The sequence below is a fragment of the Pseudomassariella vexata genome, assembly GCF_002105095.1.
Source record: "Pseudomassariella vexata strain CBS 129021 chromosome Unknown BCR38scaffold_1, whole genome shotgun sequence".
NCBI classification, from domain to species: Eukaryota; Fungi; Ascomycota; class Sordariomycetes; order Amphisphaeriales; family Pseudomassariaceae; genus Pseudomassariella; species Pseudomassariella vexata.
Genome location: NW_024467956.1, coordinates 1,129,172 through 1,146,663, shown reverse-complemented (window position 1 = coordinate 1,146,663; position 17,492 = coordinate 1,129,172). Strand labels below are relative to the sequence as shown.

General features: G+C 50.5%; 5 protein-coding genes and 2 non-coding genes across 7 annotated transcripts; 5 read left to right on the top strand and 2 right to left on the bottom strand.

Moving 5' to 3' along the window:
• The first annotated feature begins 428 nt into the window (after positions 1-428).
• On the top strand, positions 429-2,602 carry BCR38DRAFT_416160 (pseudouridine synthase). The gene is made up of 2 exons (XM_040859085.1): positions 429-700; positions 773-2,602. The coding sequence occupies exons 1-2, from the start codon at positions 646-648 to the stop codon at positions 2,188-2,190; spliced, it is 1,473 nt and encodes a 490-aa protein (XP_040720797.1). The 5' UTR covers positions 429-645; the 3' UTR covers positions 2,191-2,602.
• A 493-nt stretch (positions 2,603-3,095) lies between these two features.
• On the top strand, positions 3,096-3,198 carry BCR38DRAFT_t39. The gene has a single exon. It is a non-coding gene; the product is annotated as a tRNA-Thr (tRNA).
• Positions 3,199-3,967: 769 nt separating this feature from the next.
• On the bottom strand, positions 3,968-4,718 carry BCR38DRAFT_329387 (ERG2/sigma1 receptor-like protein; the record flags this gene model as incomplete). The annotated part of the gene is made up of 2 exons (XM_040854880.1): positions 3,968-4,332; positions 4,406-4,718. The coding sequence occupies 2 exons, from the start codon at positions 4,716-4,718 to the stop codon at positions 3,968-3,970; spliced, it is 678 nt and encodes a 225-aa protein (XP_040720796.1).
• Positions 4,719-5,062: 344 nt separating this feature from the next.
• On the top strand, positions 5,063-5,747 carry BCR38DRAFT_479722 (uncharacterized protein; the record flags this gene model as incomplete). The annotated part of the gene is made up of 2 exons (XM_040863191.1): positions 5,063-5,509; positions 5,577-5,747. 2 exons carry the CDS (start codon positions 5,063-5,065, stop codon positions 5,745-5,747), a joined length of 618 nt encoding a protein of 205 aa, XP_040720795.1.
• Positions 5,748-6,798: 1,051 nt separating this feature from the next.
• BCR38DRAFT_329676 (uncharacterized protein) lies at positions 6,799-7,605 on the top strand (the record flags this gene model as incomplete). The annotated part of the gene is made up of 1 exon (XM_040854898.1): positions 6,799-7,605. The coding sequence occupies one exon, from the start codon at positions 6,799-6,801 to the stop codon at positions 7,603-7,605; it is 807 nt and encodes a 268-aa protein (XP_040720794.1).
• Positions 7,606-10,399: 2,794 nt separating this feature from the next.
• BCR38DRAFT_t8 lies at positions 10,400-10,493 on the bottom strand. Its single transcript has one exon. It is a non-coding gene; the product is annotated as a tRNA-Ser (tRNA).
• A 4,591-nt stretch (positions 10,494-15,084) lies between these two features.
• Positions 15,085-17,320, top strand: BCR38DRAFT_331932 (uncharacterized protein; the record flags this gene model as incomplete). Its single annotated transcript, XM_040855103.1, has 3 exons — positions 15,085-15,200; positions 15,269-15,296; positions 15,371-17,320. 3 exons carry the CDS (start codon positions 15,085-15,087, stop codon positions 17,318-17,320), a joined length of 2,094 nt encoding a protein of 697 aa, XP_040720793.1.
• Positions 17,321-17,492: the final 172 nt, after the last annotated feature.

Here is a 17,492-nt window from a genome sequence, read left to right as displayed (position 1 = left end):
TGATTAATGGAAGTGGGGTCCAATGAGTGTCGCATGCGGAGAGGCCTGTTCTTAACGATGAGTCGTGGTTGGGAGGTCGGTTGTCAATATGGTCAAAGTATGAGCTATTTCGTATGTTTGAAATTCATGGGAGCGCGTAGACAAATGATGTTGCTAAGGTTGCCTGGTACGAGAACGCGAACTGCGAACGGAATTGAGGCGACGGGTTGGTGCAGCGGAACCGCGTTTAGAGACGCCAACTTATAATCAAGTATCGGTACTTGGCTTGTCAATGAATAAGCTCTCATGGGCCGTATTTATGCTGAAAACCCCACAGTCAGATGTACCGGAACTGATGACGATGGGCTGCTAATCGATACGTGGATTTCAATTTGGGTACATCAATGCTTCCTGCCAGCCCTCCACCCTGCGCTTTTGGTGGGTCTGAAATTTTTCTGGGCCTTCAGATCGTCGTCCTATGAATTTTGCGAAAGCGCAACCTCGTAATTGCGCCTCGTTGCGTCTGCAACGTCAATTATATGCATTTGAAAGCGCCGCCTCCCACATTGTACCTTTTACGTAGACATATCAGAGCGATTGTCCTTCGATAAGAAACAGAGCTGACTGCATGAGCATAAACCCGTGCCTGGAACTCCCCGCCTCCGAATGAAAGCCGCCAGTCTGCTCAAGATGGCGGGTTCTGTCCTAGACGGCGTGTTCGGTTTGTTCACTTCACCTTTTAATTTATCTTCGCCATTTCCAGATCTGGAGCTAACTAGTTATCTTCCCATAGCCATTAATAAGCCGTTGGGCATGAGTTCTGCGCAAGTCATTCGCGACTGCCAACAACATCTCAACCCATCCGCATTGTTCAAGCCCATGATTGACCAAGAGAGGGCTGCCAGATCGCAAGAGTCAAATAATAAGAAAAAGAGACGGGGATTCGGCAAGAATGATCTCCGAGTCAAGATGGGCCATGGAGGCACGCTGGATCCTCTCGCAACTGGTGTGCTTATTCTCGGGGTGGGCAAAGGCACAAAGTCACTCCAGTCATTCCTGGACTGCACCAAGACATACGAAACAGTTGTACTTTTTGGCGCAAGTACCGACACCTATGACAGAGTTGGGAAGGTCCTGAAGAAGACTGCGTATGATCACATTACGCGTCCAATGGTCGAGGAGGCTCTCAATTCGTTTCGAGGGAAGTTACAGCAGATGCCTCCGCTATATTCAGCACTGAAGATGCAGGGGAAACCCCTTTATGAATACGCACGTGAAGGAAAGCCCATTCCTCGAGAGATTGCAACCAGAGAAGTTGACGTGGTCGAGTTGGAGATGCTTGATTACTACGAGCCCGGCACGCACAATCATCGCTGGCCAGCTGAGGATGCAACCACCTTTGAGCGCAACTTTGCAGAACAAGTTTGGAAAATCGAGAAGGATCAGACGAAGAACAAGAAGCCTACCCCCGAAGAAGAGGAAGAAGAGACCAAGGCGTTGGAAGAGCACGAGAAGTTCAAGCGGAAGGCAGATGCAACAGTCGATGCTCTCGTGTACGACAAGGTTAACAAACGAAGAAAGACATCTGATAATCCTGCCCTGATGTCTGGAGCTCTAGGAGAAGTTCCGCCTAAAAAAGCTGGCAAGGGGTCGAACCTCATCCCCCCGCCTCATGACCCAAACACCCCCCCACCATGGGACGACAAAGGCCCTCCCGCCGCTAGAATTCGAATGACAGTCACATCAGGCTTCTATGTTCGAAGTTTCTGCCACGATCTCGGAGTTAAAGTCGGTTCTGCAGCTATGATGGCTGAGCTTTGCAGAAGCCGCCAAGGAGACTTCGTGGTAGGAAGCTCAAACTGCTTAGAATACGATGATCTCGCAAAGGGAGAGGAGATATGGGCTCCTAAATTAGAGAGCATGTTGGCTCGCTGGAACGAAAAGTCGCACGCAGCTCCCTCTTCTGCGCCAACTCGGGCAAAACTGAGTGACTCTCCAAATCAGCCTCAAGAGTCTATTGAAATGTCTCCGAGAAAGCGAAAGGTATCGGAAGAGTTTGGACAAGAGCAGGCGTCTTCTAGTAAGACTAAATTGCGACCATCCGTGCGAGATGAGAAGGCCGCTTCGTCCAAACCCACATCACCTTCGAAAACAAAGTCGGAAGACGAGTGGAACGGCTTTGACGATGCGACCTCTTCCAAGGAGCAGTGATACCGGAATATGTTGCAACTTTTCATCAACAACTCCATGGTCGAAGGATGCGGCGTCTCGACATAATGAGCGCAAGCTAATCCCAATTTTAGCCTACGAAGGCGCCCATCATGGTCTGTGATGAATGCGATTGTAGATCAGCCTTGACCAATTTCTCGATAGACAGCATCTCTTATTGCATAGGCCTGGCGTTAGACTAATTGGTATTTTGCCGGAAATAGGTGAATCAGATTCCGCTTGCAGCAAGCTTGCAGCGAGGGTAGTTGGTGGGAATAAAAATCGAAGGGTGTCGCGGCCGAATGCACCCAAAATTGCTTAGACCAACCACTCGTGACTAACTTTAGAGTTTACAAGTCCAAGAACTACCTGTCTCTTATTTTTGTTGCATTCCTGACGACTTTATGATTTACTGTGCATAGTTTCGTATGATGTTAAGGGACAGTTGCGCGACGGGCGACACCGCAGTAACATCCCGCGGCCCTAGGACCGCAAATATCGTTACAGCAATTATACGTGATATAAGCACTGCTTTCACAGCCCCTTTTGGATGGTTTACAAGGCCAAGCGATGCTTATATTGACGACGGGCAGGAACACTCCCAGGTTAGGGTGATGAAGATGGCGACGGACAACAGCATCCTCCATAAGATCTACTGTCCGGGCGGATAACAACAAGATCAAGAGCCTCGTCGCTCTGATCGGATCAACAGAAGGACCTCAATACGCACGAATGGTCAAATCACCATGAACAGCTTCAATATCAAAGAATTTTCCTCGCTCGGGTCTAGTCCGCTCTCTCGTCTCTTCTTCTGTCATCTTCTTCTCAAGAGTGCGTCTTTGGACTTCAACAGATCCTTGCAGAAGCAGACTTATTACATATATCACACCCCCGTCTCTATGTCAAGTGTCGGCTGGTGTAGTTGGTCACTTCGCTGGTAGATAAGTCCCGATTTGAGCCTCGCCCACTTGGGTCGGTGACGAGTCGCGGGTTCGAATCCCGCAGCTGACACACAAGGGGGTTTAGTCAACCCTTACGGCGCGCTGCCCACCTTGATGACTTCGCCTACCTAGCGATAATAGGGAGATTGGTGCAGTTTAGGATTACGAGCATCCTAGCCAGTCGACCGTCAAGCACTACGTCGGCGGAATATAACTCGACAGCCGGTCCAGAATTCGAATCGTTAATCCGGCCCCTTATCGGACCTCGCCTATCCGATAACGCTCGTCGGCGAACCCGTCCCCTCACGATAGAAGGCGCGCAGCACGCCCCCTCGCCGCGATTCTTGCGAGCGTCTAGACCACGTTACGGTCTATCCACTTGAGCGTATGGTTGAGATGTATACGCTCGACGAGAACCCCAATTAGCAGATACTACGACTTGTCGCGACAAAAAATAGTCGAGCATCTTCTGCACATCAGCAGCATCCCACCCCTGAGGACGAATTTAAGTGCCACATTACCACGCTTATCGGTAGTTCAGGCAGGGGTTGTAGCACAGACTTAGGGAGGGACAGGAGGTTTAGTAGTCGTTTGGCTACAAGTTTACCTGTATAACCGCCCGACGCGGCTTAAGGGCCCGCTATATCATCTATAGCCCCTTAAGGGAGTACTTGTAGAGGTACCGAGGGTTAACACCTACGGCGTATTTAATATTATTTATTATTCATATATCATCCGAAATTACCCTTCAAAAACCCCCGTCTCTATGTCAATATAGGCACTGCTCCACATTCCAGAAGAAACTCGACCTCCCTGGGTGTTCCCGTGCCCAGGTCTCCTTAAAACTTGCCCACCAGCAAGTTGCCCACGATCTGGCGTCCCGTAACCCAAGTGGTGCGCCACAACGTCTGGACATCGAGGGTACTGCTCAGCCCGTCGGCGAAGCCAAAGAACAGCATGGGCGGGATCCAGCCGCGCGCGTACTCCAACGCGAAGCAGCCCTCAGGCATCTTGTACTGCTTGACGGTGCCGCGGTGCAGGTGATGCACGCTCCCGGGCGGGTAGATCTCGGGCTCGTAATCGCCGGGGGCGTAGGCCCACTGCTCGCCTGTCAGGATGTGGAAGTAGTCGTCGGCTGTGTGGCGGCCTGTGTGGCCCTCGGTGCCGATGGTGGTGCCGAAGATGATGAGGTATTCGGTAACACCTATATATGCGGTTAGAATACACAATTCAAGTAGTGGGGGACGTGCTTAGTGAAAAGTAGATAGATAGCTTACTGGCGTGAATGATGTACATGGCGCCCATGGCGCCTCCGGCGTTGTTGAAAATGAACTCCTCGTCCAGGTTGACATTGGCCGGGTACCTCTCGTGGAGCTCACTGGTGATGTAGTGAACGATACTACGGGTGTCATTGCCGTGCGCCGCGATTCCGCGCTTGGCCAAGTCGTGCAGGTGGTCCTTGTCGAAGATATAGAAGAATTCTAGATTACGCTCCAGCAAGTAAACGACCGGAGAGAACAGGGTCACCCAGAAACCGACGGTGAGCAGAAGCCTCGTCAGGCCGCTGAATCGAGAGAAATCAGGCCCCATGATGAAGGACAATCCGCAAAAGATGGGTACAGATTTTCAAGACACTATGTTTAATCAACTGAGGTGAGCATTCATATTTCATAGTAAAGGAGACGGGAAGTAATTAAAGAAATGATATTTTTTTGCCAAGGTATCCGCGGATCCCCGGAGAGCGGCATCGTATCCCTATTAGTGGATCCTAACCGAACCGTGAAGTCGGAATTTGACAGCAGGAAAACCCCGATGCTTGGCGCATGTTCTTTTCTGCGAGGCTGCAGGAGCTACAAAAGGCGAAGTGCTAAAGCTAGCATCTAAGCAACCAAACGATCTTCATTTATTCATTTCGCAAATTGTCGACAGACAATATGGCGCAAACCGTCGCAGTCCCCGGCCAGCTCCTCGGCCCCTCGAACAAATACGTCGCGGGCGCCGGCACGCACACCCACAACTCGAATCTCTACTCTTCGCTGCTGGGCTCCATCACCATCGAACACTCGAAAGCGTCAGGTCCCGCCAAGCGACTCAACAGACTCACAGCCCCGGCACCAAGCTCCCTCCCCACAATCAGCGTCTCCCGATCCGGCATATCAGAAAAGCGTGAGGTGCTCCCAGAGGTGGGAAATGTGGTGCTGTGTCGCGTGACGCGGATACAGCCGCGCCAGGCGACGGTTGCAATCCTTGTGGTTGGGGAGACGGTGCTGGTGGCCGAGTGGCAGGGAGTCATACGCGTGCAGGATGTCAGAGCGACCGAGAAGGATCGCGTCAAGATTTACGAGAGTTTCAGGCCTGGCGACATTGTTAGAGCAGAAGTAGTAAGTTTAGGAGGATTCTTTGCGCATTGGTTATGTGTCACGGAAATGCTAATGGCAATTCCTCCAGATATCACTGGGTGACCAGGCCAACTACTACCTATCGACGGCGAGTAACGAGCTGGGTGTCATTATGGCAACGAGCGAGGCTGGGAACACCATGTATCCGGTCAGCTGGAAGGATATGAAAGATCCGGAGACTGACGTCAGCGAGAGTCGCAAGGTCGCGAAGCCATTCTGAGCGTTACTTGACTGTAGACATAGATGACATATTCATCGCAGCCATCAGTTGTTCAGCTCTAGGCGTTGTGCTCAGTTTGGCTCACCACGGACTCTGGACATGCATTGGAGACGCACGAGCCGTCAGCCTCAATAATGACGACACTGGGCAGCCGCTATTGATAAACCCGACACATGGCCATGTTGCATCTACCGATAAAATGGCATGAATCAGGACATTGATCGACCCAACAGTCACACGATGGCTTCTCCGGCACGTACACACAGAATCGGTCCACTACGAAGGCTTATCTTGTTGGCTGGAACTTCGTGGCCCGAGCTGAGGTTTCTTATTCCGGCACAGTTAGTTCAGCCTTTGGACGGCAGTTGCAACTTAAATGGATAATCTAGATCCTCAAAGCCAAATTGCTGAGTATCTGGAAGCACGTCTGCAAATGCGACAACAATTGGAGAAAGACGCAATTAGAGATGTAATTGCCTAGTTGTTCCTCACATTGAAAGTATAACCCAAATCGCAATTGAATAAAGGACGCTGTCCGTCTTCATTATACTCCTTTGTAGATGTTATTGTCGGTCATCTGTCGTCGATATTTGAGGTCTGGCATGACACTCCTTGCAGACGCTCCTTGCAAGGCCAAGACCCAAAGCCCACTCCCCCGCCCCCCAAGACCCAAAAAGCTCCTTGCAATTGCGCATTCGTTGCTGGTTCGAGACTGAAGTTTTGACTGCGCCTCGTCATTCAGGGTTCCATTCGGGCCCCCGCCACCACAAATAGCACCTCGTCAACATCCTACATAGCCGCGTCGCTAGGTTAGTGACAGGATATTGCGTGTAGTGCATGGCGGGACGAGGCAATAAGAATGTAACACATCCCAGCCTCTGAATTTGAAGGTCTTTCAGCTTCACTAACGACAACTGCGAACTTCGAATTGCGGGAATTGGAGGAAATTCAACAAGGCGAAATTTAAACGGCTAGCATCCAATTCACAACACCTAAAGTACTATTACGCATCCGCCCCGTGCATTTCCACATTCGAGCCATGTCAGCAACTATGACGATGACCCTCCCACCAACAATATCAACGACTACGTCAACGTGCTGTCCAAGCTGTGGCTTCTCCCTCCAATCTCTCTCCACCACCGACCCGCACGCCGCCCTCCTCCAAGCGCAAAAGCAAATAGAAGACTTGCAGGCGCAAGTCGGACTCCTGAGCCAAAAGGCCACCGCCGCCGTCGACCGCTGGGCCGACTACGAGGACGAACTCTCCCGTTTGCGCGCCGCTTCCACTACCTCGGTCGCGACGACCACGACATCGCAACACACCCCCCACAACTCGACCCCCAGTCTCCCCACCTCGAGCCCACGATCCTCCTTCCTCGGCAACAGCGCCAGCGCCGCCGCTGGTGCAGCCGCGAGTCGCATATCGCAACTCCTGTCGCCGCGCAAATCCGTGCCCAACATCGGGACGTCGTCGAATCGCGCGTCGTTGTCGAGTCCGCAGCTGACACTACCTCTCGGCGGTGGATCTGGCGCAAATAGCAACGATGACCTGGTCGAGGCGCTGAATCGAGAACAGAGGTTACGGAAAGCGGCGGAGGGGAAGCTGAACGATACGAGTCGGGAGGTGGAGGAGCTGAGCGCGACGTTGTTCGAGCAGGCCAACGAGATGGTAGCTAGCGAGCGGAGAGCGAGGGCGAAGCTCGAGGAGAGGGTGGGGATTCTGGAGCGGAGGGATGAGGAGAAGAGGGCAAGATTGGATCGGTTGGAAGGGGCGATGGGGAGGATTGAGAGGGTGAGGGGGTTGTTGAATGAGACGAAGGGGACGGCAAGAGAGACGGACGACCAACATGAGGCATGATGCTTTGAAGTGGACCTCGGGCGCAATCAAAAACTGGTTCCTGCTCGTTTGGATGTAAAATGCGAGTCAACACGATGATTGGACGAGTTATCAAGGCTGTGACGCGGAGTTTTGGCATGTTTGCCACACGGCACTTGGGGTTAAGGATATACCTTTCTGGTTTGGAGGATGGTATAGACGGTCTTGTCATTCATTAGACATACGGAACTAGGAGCATTAGAATTGGTGGACTGGAGACTTGGTCATGATTAACGAGGTTTTTGGTTCGGAAACATGTCACAGGATAAGGCAAAGTCCGACGTCACTTGGATGTGGGTGGGCATAATGAATCACGTCAAATTAGATATACATGTAACATCAATCAAATCAATCACATCATGGCTTCATCTCTGGCCGGCTTGTGACAGAGTAAGGAGGGACTCGCAAATGGGTACAACGTGGGTAGGTCCCCTAGATATTGATTTCCAGGCCTAATCCAAGATAGAGGGGTTGCAACGGATGGAACATGTCTTTGAGGCCTCACGAATGATGAGTGATCTCGTCAGTTCGAAGAGTGTGAGGAAGCGACGCTTACCCGACGTGAAGACGGCTGCGCAGGGAAATTCGTAAAACCTCATGAACTCAATACCGATGAGAAGATGTCCAGAATTATACGGCTACAAGGACCGGTTTCGCGATTTCTTGCTAACTATGGTACGTAACCTATATGCATAGTACTACCAGAGGCGTGGCAGAGTCGTAAGAGAGGCTATAATTAGTAGAAGCGGATAACATGTACTAGCGATGGTTTGATGAAATACGCAAGGGGGCAGCGGAGGGCGTTGTAGACCTCAGTATATTTGCGGGGGCAAGAGTCAAGAAGATGGATGAAGACCATCCTTTCACATGCAACTAGCTTAGTATTTGAGTCTGGAAATGACTTATTGCTCTACAGAGATAACTCAATTCATATGTGTAAACCCTTTCTGGCGTGAAAGAATAGAGTAAGCTTCGGCAGACCTTAATATGAACGATAGAACTCTCAAAATATTCCAACAGGTGTAGACAGTATTCCTCCTATCTACACATTTGATGATATACAGAGCTAGATTCTGGACTGTAAGTATAGAAAACAATGGAATTTGAGAGCCCAGTACTGGAGAAAAATAACAGACGAGTTCTAAGCATGCCCAGGCAGTTGACCCCCAATGGAAAATGTCTATTGATTCCCATGTACTTCTCATGCCGAATCTGACGTTACGACTGAGACCATAGTTAGCAATGTCCCTTTTTGCGTACTGCAGCTCGAACTTACCCTTCATCACTGTTTGTGCTCTATACGCAGTTACGGATCTTTTAAGATTGAATCGATGGAAATACGCTAAAGTCGCAAAGAAAATGTGAATAAAGGCATTCACCGGTTTCAAGAACATCTTCGTATATCATGAATTGAAATATGCATAACGTAGTCCACAAGCGAACGGGTCACCCAACCGAACGGGTCACGCCAACTAGCAAAACATGGAATTTAACACGATTTCGCAACCACAACGCCGTAAATCAATTAAAACTACTCAGAATACTCTTGCCCAGATGATTCTATCTCTACCTGACAGGTTCGCACATTCTGCCCGGTCTTCCCGCATACGCCACAGCGCCGTTGCCGTGGCTGGCCACGATTTGATCCAGCGCTATTTCCACGCATTTCCTGCTGTACTTGCTGCGCAACGTCCTTTTGATCTTGAAGATCTTGTACGTCTTGTGAATTAAGTGATCCTCCAAGCCGTACTCGTGTTCTTTTGGCCCTGCGCCGCTTGCTAATTAGAGCATTTGCCTCTCGAAGTTCGGCGACCTCAGCTTGGAGTAAAGCCATCTTATGCATAATACTCCGCGCTCCTTTCGAAAACTGATCGATAGCATCGTAAATTGACGTCGGGGAGCTATTTTGATGCCTATCAATTCGAGATTTAATAAATTCGGATTGCGAAGTAGCCTCGGTTGGGTTGTTTGGCGTCCGAGAAGCCTAAGGAAGGGTTTCCCGCGTAGGGGGCCGGGAGGACGTTGGAGTCTGTAATTTCACATCCAGCTTCTCAATAACAATATCTGGGCTTAAAGGCACAAGCCCAGCCCCTTGAAAGCCTGCACGAATATTGCTTTCGGTCAGGCTCTTCTTGAACGCGTCGCAAAATGCCGGAAGAAAGTCCTCCTTTGTGATATGCGAGTCGCGTAGCAGTCGGTTTGCCATATCTTCAACAGCACTTAGCCGGGGAGGAAATGCTTGCGAATCTAGCTCAATTATCCTTTGAATAATCGTATTTTCTTCTAGTTTTGTTAAATTCCGACCGTTGGCTTCGATATTGCGACGTGATTGACGTTTTTGAAGACGCGCCTGGAGAGTAGTATTCGAGACTTTGTAGATTGTTGCAGCACGTCGGATACTAAGTGTTGAGTCATTTCTGATAGCCTGAGTTGCAAGGAGTAATTGAGATTCTTTTTGAGCAGAATCCATCGAGAATTAGTTGCGTGGTAAAGTTAGGAAGTTTAGTTCGATTTTTTGCTATGGGTGTGACCCGTTCGGTTGGGTGACCCGTTCGCTTGTGGACTACGTTATATGAATTCTATAATAGTATATGGCATATTAGGAGTTCAACAGTGTTGCTGATTCATAGAGCGTTATGAGGCATGAGCCAATCCGTTTCCAGCGACCAAATCCAGTCCTTGTAAGCTTGTTCTCTCCGAGAGGAAATTATAAGCCGAACAAAAGGAGACAAAAATAAAAAGTTACCCCAATTAGAATTGGTTGACATTTAAATGTCGACAATGGCAGGACTCGAACCTACGCGGCCGAAGCCATTTGATATCTGAAATATTATTCGAGTCAAACCCAGTAACCACTTTGGTACATTGCCTGATTCATTCGATGGCTTAAATTGGTTCTATTAGACATCTATACCCTACAGCAAAATAGGGCTAAGCCCGAAAGGTCAAAGTTACCTCGGTTGCGAGAACGGAACACCATCTGGAGAGAGTGGCTTTTCAGCCGAATCTCCCGGCTGCTCTTGGAATGCGGAGCATAATATTGACTGGGATATCAATATGTCCATTTGAGAGCGGCTTACGTCACTGGATTGTGATTAGTCCGTAAATAGCAGTATAGATCACATGTGAAATAGATTCATTGCTCGTTTGAGTGAGATGTATAAACTAGCTAATTCGGGAGGCCAGTTGCAAAAATAAACCTCAAACACCAGTACTGAGATTGATTTGCAAACGTCGTCCGCTCCAGGGGATAAGGCAATGTCATATTCACTAACGCGCAGCTTCACTTTGCAGAGGGAGAGGGAGAGAGAGAGAGAGAGAGCAAGGAGATCTTGTCGATGGCTCGATATCGTTTGATTCGGTTCCGAGGAGGAAACATCAAAATGCAATTATTGGGGTCGTAGTTCATTGTTGGTTGCGCAACCATGGGTGTCTCGGCAAGGGATGCGTTTCCCCGTGTTTGTCCCTTCCCAGTGCTCAGCAACAATCACCAGAACCAGATCGCACGCATCATCCACTTTGTAAGTTTTACATCCGAGCATGCCTTAGTTTGCCTTTAGTTTACGACGCATTCCCAATACTTCAGGTGGTATGCTAACAAGTAGCTGGGCACCTCATTCAGAACTGAGCTAGAATGCTGAAATACGACTCGGCTCGGCACGCCTTAGAACTCTACCAAGAGTGACGTGAGATGAAACGGCCGAAAGGCAGGCCAATCCATGATCGTAGTTCCTTGATCGACCCGCATTCCTGTGATCTCACAACGTTGGGTAGCCTATCTTGCACCGATGCGCGTCTTGCGCTCTCAAATAGGTCTCCACTTTGACGGCTGGCCAACTAGTCCTTGCCGTGGCGCCGGCACATGGCCATACATACTAAATGTCCAGAATAGTCATTCACTTCACACGGAGGGGAGAACTTAATCTGCCAATTTTGGAGCGTTGGACCTCTGCACTTCTCCAGTCTTCAGTAGCTCATTTGTAGAGGAGAAAACAGGTAGAGATGGGCAGCTTGCGTGCATGCAGGTGCCATGACACAGCATGATGCCATCGTGCGACATTTGCAAACTTGTGCAGCGGGGCGTACGTGACCAGTTGCACCGGTTTACACGGATTAGTGAATCTGATGGGCCTGTCAAACGATTGACGCCGACTACTGTACTAGACAGCCATTAAACGCAACGTGCCACGCAAACCCACATGGCATCCGAAATACGATGTGGATATAGCAAGAGTGCCGCAGGTCTCAAACAGTGACTATCCGTCCACCAAACGGTGTGGCAGTCGGCTCAGAATGGCAAGTGGTGGTGTTGACCTTTTCCTCTAGCAAAGGCTCGCAGAACTGCAGACCATGAGCAGCTTAGGCCAAGCCGGAAAATCAACACGAAGCCATTCTTAGTCAGACGAAACCCAGTCCCATTCGAGACAAGGGCATCAGCGAAGACCAGTCAAAGGCCTCGTCACAGATCGATGTGGTGAGCGTGGGGGATTCCAGAATGTCGAAAAGGGCCGAAATATGACCTTTCCATGATGCGAGCCGTGAGGGTTACCGGTGTTTTGAGTTTCCAATCTCATGTTGTGCACCGTTGTAAGAGCCAGAGTCGTAATGTTGATCCTGAAGGATTGCGGGTAGGGAGAAGCATCCCTGTATGATGGTGAAATTTGCCTACCGATAGCCTGGGTTGAATGACGCCCAAGTCAAATGTTCCGATGCGTCCTGCTGACCTGCTTGGGATCGGTAGCAGGCGTAAAGGTTCATGCTGTTATGATGTGGTCGGGCTGATGAGGCCCAGTCGTGTGGCTACACTTTGGCAATTTCTCAGTCCTATGCCAGAAATTATTTTGCCTTGCACAACTTCGGATATCGATCTTGAAAGAAGGTATGAACTGTTGCTCAGACTCGGTAGTTCCTGGCAAAAGACGTCACATGAATCGAGCTCTTCGCAGCGATGGCGGTCAAGCAAGAGCAGTGAGTCCAATGGGGAATAATTTAGCCTGTTGTCAACGAGACGTGGTTAGCAAATGGAAACTCACTTGCTGGTCCTGACATTGTCAACTGGACCGGACTTGGCAGGTCCGCAGCAGCGATTTGATCTCACGGAAGTTGACCACTAAAAGAGACACAAGCTTCGAGATTCAAGAGCGCTAAACCCGTTTGCCCCGTCGGTGATGGTGGCGCCTCCATTTTGGCCGACGGCAACTATATGGGGCCTGGTGGCTTGTCGTAGATAATAACTCCAGACAATTGCCGGGTTCGTCCCAGCTAATCAGCGTCGATGAGGGAACATTATTTGTGCCCTATAAACCTCGAGAGTACCATCATGGCACCGCCAGTGGCGACAGCACACCATAAACCAAAAAGTCCCGGTGGGGGCGGCATCACTTAATGGGACTGACTACCTTTCCTCAGATTAGATATTCATGTTGGCAAATCAGACGGTACGGACAGGGTTGCACTGTAGGGCTGACATTTCTCAAAAATGACGAGCTCTGCCTGGGGGTATGCTCAATTGGCCATCAATAAGGTAGGTGATGGGCTGCAGATGATATGAGTCTTTTTTCATGCATCATTGGGATTCGATGCGGGAACGATGCGTTGCTGCGGAGTAGATTATTGGATGTGGTGAGATGATGGCCGCGTAGGGCTGAGCATGTGGGTTCTGAACCTAGATTCGAGCCTGGAGCGAGTCAAGCGTATCTCGCTTCAAAAATGAAGCCTTGTATGGAGTTAGTTTTGAGGCGGTCTGCCGTGAAGGTTAACCGCAGACCCCATTTTTCTTCAAGGGTTCTGATTCAGGCCTCCAATCTGACATGTTGGACTTCCCAATGACATTTGTGACGGAGGGTAAAAGACGCCAGAGTCGCTAGCAGATTGGAGAAAAGGCTTCCAGAACGTAGCGGGATCTGACAGCATGACGCCCTATCGTCTGATAATTTGAAAGCTGCTGTCAAGAATATGTAGACATCCCATAAATATCCTTAGGCTGAACCTCGGCGCCATGTAAAGTCGGAGTAGCCAATCAGAGACAATAGAAGCTGTTGCGAATAAGAGTTTCGGCTATCTCCCGGCGATTCCTTGACATTCGCAGGCTGTCATGCCGGCTAACACTTGCACCGTCTGATGTGATGTGATGAACTCAAAAATCAGATATCATCAGCTAAAGGCCAAGTTCAAACTCAAATCATTCGCCTATTCTGACAGCACCCTATTTTCCTAGCAACATGAGACGACTGCCCAAAGCTAAAGCTTGAAACAACCCAACTGCCGTACCTCTCGCTGTACAACCCGTTGCAACCACCAACAGTCGTACATCGCACTTAGCACATCGCAGGGCGGCCACCCAGGCAAGCACAACGGACTCTTCTCCTTCACCGCACCCCGCCATCCGCAAGTGTCTGCAACATGAATGCCGCCAGGTGCCCAATTTGGACCCTGATACTCAGGCAGCCGCCATTAAAGCCTAGCTAACCTAGGAAGGGAAAATGGTGGGAACGATCAAGTTGGCGCCACGAATTCAGCCTATCTTCACTCCGATAACCCTTCCCCTGCAATAATGCTTTATTGTTTTGTTTGTTTCTCGCGTGGCAGGGCGTCTTCAGAGCCAACACGGTTCCACATCGTTCTCGAGCCACAGATCCTGTATGAAAGGTAGGCGGAATTGAGGACTTGAGACAGCGCGTCGAGATTTATAATCTCCCGATTTTGAGTTCACAATACATACATCATTTCTTTCAACAACCCCGTGTTTCTCAGCGAATCCAAGGCTTCACAGTGGTACGGCCCTTTTCTACATGGGCGGCAGTCGACTATTACAGTCACTCCAAGTACTTTGTACCCAGGTATTCAACCCCCCTTATGATCACATCTGCATTTACACTGGTCCAGGGATAGCCACCTTGACGCGCCGCGCATCCTGATTGAGCACGCAGGGAGTGGCCATCTGCATACATGTGGGCATGGGTGACCCCAAATACCTGTAGACCCTGGAGTTGAGGAAATCGATTTATATACCAGGCCATCCCCATTCTGAGCCCCCCATTTTTTTCAGATACCACTCCTCCCACTCGCTAATCGGCAACACACCTCCACCATTACCCTACGCTGCTCTCTGCCATCAGGAGAGCGCACTTCTTGTCCTTTTGTGTTTCTGAGGATTGTGACTAATTGGCCTTGGAACCGCCTCGACGACGACGGAATCACTCATTCATTCCCCTAATACCGATGCATTCATGATTCATCGCCATCCAGTTGCCATGAAGCCGGACTCTTGCGCATCTGATAATACTACCACACCAGAAGCTTGCCACCTCCAGACAACAACCACAACAAGGCGCAGGAAATTCGGGTTGGCATCTGTCCCAGGGCAAGCCGCTTGACTCTCAAAAATACTCGCGAGGATAGAAGTGTCATGAACCTAGCTACTTACCATCATCTCCATCATCTTAGTTTGACTCTTTCATCATGACGGGCGATGCCACGCTCCCCGCAGCACGGTCGACATCTGGCGACAGCGCGCAACGCTCGCGAAGGGCGAGGACAAGCAAGCCCAAGGTCAAGACGGGTTGCAACAATTGCAAGTACGTAATACGTCCAGCCTCCAGATTCTGTCAAATGCGCGCCGTGCTGATTGCCCATGTGGCTTCAGGCAGAGAAGAATCAAGTGTGACGAGAAGGTAAGCCCAGCCCCATCCCAAGATTCAACACAGCCATGCCGGCATAGTGAATTACTCTCGACACTAACATGGAGAAGCGGCCTGCTTGCACTCAATGCGTTCGGTCCAAAAAGACCTGCACGGGCTACCCGCCGCCACCTCGGACCAAGATCTTCGAAGAGGTCAAGATAGCACCCAGACCCAGCGCAAGTGCCAGTTTCCATCCCATATCACCGTTGACTTCCGCCATACGGTCATCTGCGCGGCGGCCAGTTGACGTGCAAGTGCGAGCAAGGTCGGCGGCGCGACGACTGACTCCACCCCAGACGCCCACGGCCACAACAAGTTCCCTTACTGTCCACCGTCCCAGCGTCAATCTGCCCTTCGATCCTCAAGAGGGCCTGTACTTCCAGTTGTTTCGTGAGCACACGGCGAGCGAGTTATCTGGTTTCTTTGATTCCTCCTTCTGGAGTCGCAGCGTCTTGCAAGAATGTCACTCGGAAAAAGCCATTCGGCATTCAGTCGTCGCCCTGGGCGCGCTCTACAAGACGCTGGAGAAGATGTCTGAATCGCCTCCGTCGACGCCAGGTGATAACTGCGACCCTTCCGACCACGCGATACGACACTGGGAAGTTGCTTTCCGTCAATATTCCTTCGCAATCAAGGCCATGGTTTCATCAACATCCCAGGACCAATCCTCCCAGCGAACTAGCCTCATGGCAACCGTACTGTTGGCCTGCTTTGATTCTTTTATTGGTGATCATAAACAGGCCATTGTTCAAATCCAAAATGGTCTGGGTCTTTTGGAAAAGCTTCGTGCTGAACGTCGGAGGGCATTCATGCCGGGCCCTGAGGAGCCGGTCGAGCAGGATCTCATTCAAATGTTCACCCGTCTCGCCATCCAAGCGAAATCCTACGACATGGCCTTCCATTTCCCCAAGCCCTTCGTCATCCGTCTGACGCCTCAGAAGAACGACCCTACATCGCCATCATCGGAAGGCGGGTCTCCGGTTTCGACGAACCAGTCTCCCATACCACCCACGTTCCATTCACTTCATGACGCTCGTCTCGCTTGGGATTCACTCTGCGAGAAGATATTGCGCTTCACCGAAACCATGTTTCAGTATACAAACACCACAAGCCCAATGGGTGTCCTTCCGACCTCGCTCAAGCAATTCGGCATGGGGTTTAAAGCCGAGATAGAAGCGTGGTCTAATGCATTCGAGAATATTCTCACATCCAGGACGTCTCCGGGGAAAAGTAGCCAGGAAAAGGCTGCCATTTCGGTACTGAAAATGTTCCAGATTATGGGGGAGATACTGTTCTTCATGACATTTAGCGATAGCGAGTTACAGTTTGACGCATTCTTGCCACAATTCAAAGGAATCGTCAATCTAGCCATAGAGGTGGTTGGAGACGAGGAGCGGAGGGCTGCCGCCAAGAGGTGCCCAGATCCTCAATTCTGCCAACACCGTTCTCATCACCAGGATATGTTCGGAGGCGAGTATACGGCGCGGCACATCAAGCCCAGTTTCAGCGCCGATCTAGGCATTGTTCCACCCCTTTTCGTTGTGGCCACCAAGTGCCGGGAACCCGTGACAAGGAGGCAAGCAATAGAGCTGCTGAGAAGCAGCTCCCGCAGAGAAGGCATGTGGGACAGTGAACTTACCGCCCGTATCGGCCAGTGGATCACTCAAATCGAAGAGGAAGATGGACTGGTAGAAGAGGCTTCTGGCCCTCTGTCTAGTTCACAAGGCATATTTTCTATGGGAAGCCCTGCTGCGAGATCCAATGGATCTATGTATTTTGGCGATGACGTACCATTGGGGCCTGGAGGCAATGCCCGTTGGGGCAGCCGACGTGAAAGTGTGCCACTCAGCGCGTTCAACCCGACGGAGAAGACCATCCCAGAGGAGAAGCGAGTCATGGTGCGGGCTGTCGAATTCGATTTGAGAGAGCGGTTCGCGACGCTTCAGTGTGGCGCTCGCAATCTTGCACCAGGAATGCCTGACATGAAGACTCGGGCAGCGAGGATTACGTGGTGAAGATGCGAGAGGATCGGATGAGGAAACACAATGTGACGACTCCGACTGCGAGGACAGCAGACCAGGGACTTTTCGAGCATCCCAGCGGGGATTCTATTCGACATGGATAGTCGAACCTGTTGGTGAGACCATTTCATACCTGACGCAAAGCGATCATTTACGAGAAAACGGC

What these genes read in the sequence shown, in the direction of transcription:
- BCR38DRAFT_416160 (XM_040859085.1), top strand. Translation starts at nt 646, where the DNA reads ATGAAAGCCGCCAGTCTGCTCAAGATGGCGGGTTCTGTCCTAGACGGC. An exon ending in TGTCCTAGACGGCGTGTTCG is followed by an intron (nt 701 to 772) that starts GTTTGTTCACTT and finishes ATCTTCCCATAG; the next exon opens with CCATTAATAAGCCGTTGGGC.